Source organism: Benincasa hispida, chromosome 6 (genome assembly GCF_027475165.1).
Source record: "Benincasa hispida cultivar pf3 chromosome 6, pf3_genome.v1.1, whole genome shotgun sequence".
Classification (NCBI taxonomy): Eukaryota; Viridiplantae; Streptophyta; class Magnoliopsida; order Cucurbitales; family Cucurbitaceae; genus Benincasa; species Benincasa hispida.
The window spans coordinates 23,078,627-23,080,833 of NC_143483.1; the positions used below are offsets into that span (position 1 = coordinate 23,078,627).

The 2,207-nt window shown below is 37.3% G+C and overlaps 1 protein-coding gene across 1 annotated transcript; it reads right to left on the bottom strand.

The window, feature by feature from the left end:
- Positions 1-643: 643 nt before the first annotated feature.
- On the bottom strand, positions 644-1,732 carry LOC150035515 (uncharacterized). The gene is made up of 2 exons (XM_090314341.1): positions 1,515-1,732; positions 644-953 (listed from the first exon to the last, which is right to left on the bottom strand). The coding sequence occupies exons 1-2, from the start codon at positions 1,730-1,732 to the stop codon at positions 644-646; spliced, it is 528 nt and encodes a 175-aa protein (XP_090170467.1).
- Between the last annotated feature and the right edge of the window lie 475 nt (positions 1,733-2,207).

The following is a 2,207-nucleotide window of genomic DNA, read 5'->3' on the forward strand; positions in this document are numbered from 1 at the left end:
TAGGCTTAAAGAAAAATCAGACTAAGACAAGAGTTGAGTTGTGAAGGTTACTCACTCGTAGTTAGATGTTTGTATGACACTTGTAAGGGTAAGCCAAAATGAAGATGAATTACCCGAATCAACACATAGATTTTAGAAATAAAAATATAACATACAAACAATAAAAGACATAAGACTGAGCCTTTATTTTTTAAAACATCAGCGCATCGTAGAAAAGAGAGATAAAATTATCTGGAAATGAGTCAGGATGTTTTGAAAATCAGCTTGCTGCATTTAAACTTGAAATTTCGTCCTCGCTAAAATATCACATGAATAGTTGAGGACATCTCCTTCTCATTTGCTCTTGCAATTCCTAGGTTGCTTCCTCAATTTCATGATTACGCCATTACACCTTTACCAAAGGTATCATCTTGTTCCTGAGTACTTGGTCTTTCCTGTCAAAAGTCTAGATAGGCTCTTCTTCATATGATAAATCTTCCTTGAGCTATACTGATTGTTCTGCTAGTATGTGCATAGGATCAGGCTCATACTTCCTCAACATCAACACATGGAATACGTCATGAATACGATTTAGCTCCAGAGGTAACTGCAATCTATAAGCTGTTGATCCAGCTCATTCCACAATCTCATATGGTCCGATGTATCACAGACTTAACTTCCCTTTTCTGCCAAATTGGAGAATTCTTTTCAATGGGGACAATCGAAGAAATATATGATCTCCGACTTCAAATTCTAGTTCTCTTCTTCGCTTATCCTCCACATAAATCTTATGTCTATCGCGAGCCACCTTAAGGTTATCTCTGATAAGCTTCACATTCTCAGTTGTCTGTTGAACTAATTCTGGACCCAATAATTTCCATTCTCCAACTTTGTTCCAACATATTGGGGTCTTGCAAGGTCTACCGTACAATGCTTCATAGGGAGCCATTCCAATACTTGAATGATAACTATTGCTGTATGCAAATTCGACCAATGGTAATTGCGTATCCCAACTTCCTTTGAACTTTAACACGCATGCTCTTAACATATCTTTTAGTGTCTGTATAGTTCTTTTCGACTATCCATCCATTTGTGGATGAAAAGTTGTACTGAAATGCAATTTAGTGCCTATAGCCTTCTGTTGACTAGGCCAGAATTTCGAAGTAAACCTCGAGTCTCGATCTGACACTATGGACACGGGGACTCCATACTGACTGACTATTCTATCTACATAAATCTTAGCTAGACGATCCAACGTAAAGGTAACTTTTATTGGTATAAACTATGCCATCTTGGTTAGTCTATTAACTATCACCCAAATGCCATCATATCTTGAGGGTGTCCTAGGAAATCCAAAAAGAAAGTCCATTGTCACATGCTCCCACTTCCACTCAGGCACTGGGAGTGGGTTTACTAATCCTGCTGGTCTCTGCCTCTTAGGTTTCACCTGTTGACAGACTAAACATTGATCTACATATTCCGCTATGTCTCACTTCATCCCAGGTCACCAGTATGATCCCTTCAAGGTTCTATACATCTTGGTGCTTCCTGGATGTATAGCGTAAACAGAACCGTGTGCCTCTTCCAGAATAGCTTGCTTAAGCTGAAACTTATTAGGCACACACATTCTTCCTTCCTTTACTAGCACACCATCTGTTCTCAGTTGGGAATCAATTCTAATTCCCTTACTTACATCATATAACATCTTCTGAAGATCAGGATCTTTCAACCGATCTTGCTTAAGGTCTTCCATTAAAGTAGGTATTACCTAAAATGTAATTATCAATCCTTCTAAATGTCTTATTGATAGGGCGGTTCTAAAACTCATGTGTTGGATTTATGTCCTAAAACTCGTAGTTTGTAGATTAATAAACATATTCTGTTTTGTTTTACGATAAAGTTATTATTGAAATTATAATCTTGAATCCAATAAAATAAGGTCCTAAGGCTATTTAATGTAGTTTGAACTTTATGTAGTGACATAAATGTGGATCAAGTTCAAATATATAGCCATAATGGTTTATAGGTTATGAATAAGGTTGGGCGCCTTATTCTGGGGACACTATGGATGCGGTCCACTTTGTAGTTAGTACAAACGATGTGATCCTGAATCGTTCATATAGAGATATGTGAGTGGGGGCATCCTATGCAATGAGTTTGCATAAGACTGAACCATGAAATAGTCACATTTTATGTTCTAAATGCCGTTTTATGTATAAATTTGCCAT

What these genes read in the sequence shown, in the direction of transcription:
- LOC150035515 (XM_090314341.1), bottom strand. Translation starts at nt 1,732, where the DNA reads ATGGAAGACCTTAAGCAAGATCGGTTGAAAGATCCTGATCTTCAGAAG. An exon ending in CATCCAGGAAGCACCAAGAT is followed by an intron (nt 954 to 1,514) that starts GTATAGAACCTT and finishes ATTTGCATACAG; the next exon opens with CAATAGTTATCATTCAAGTA.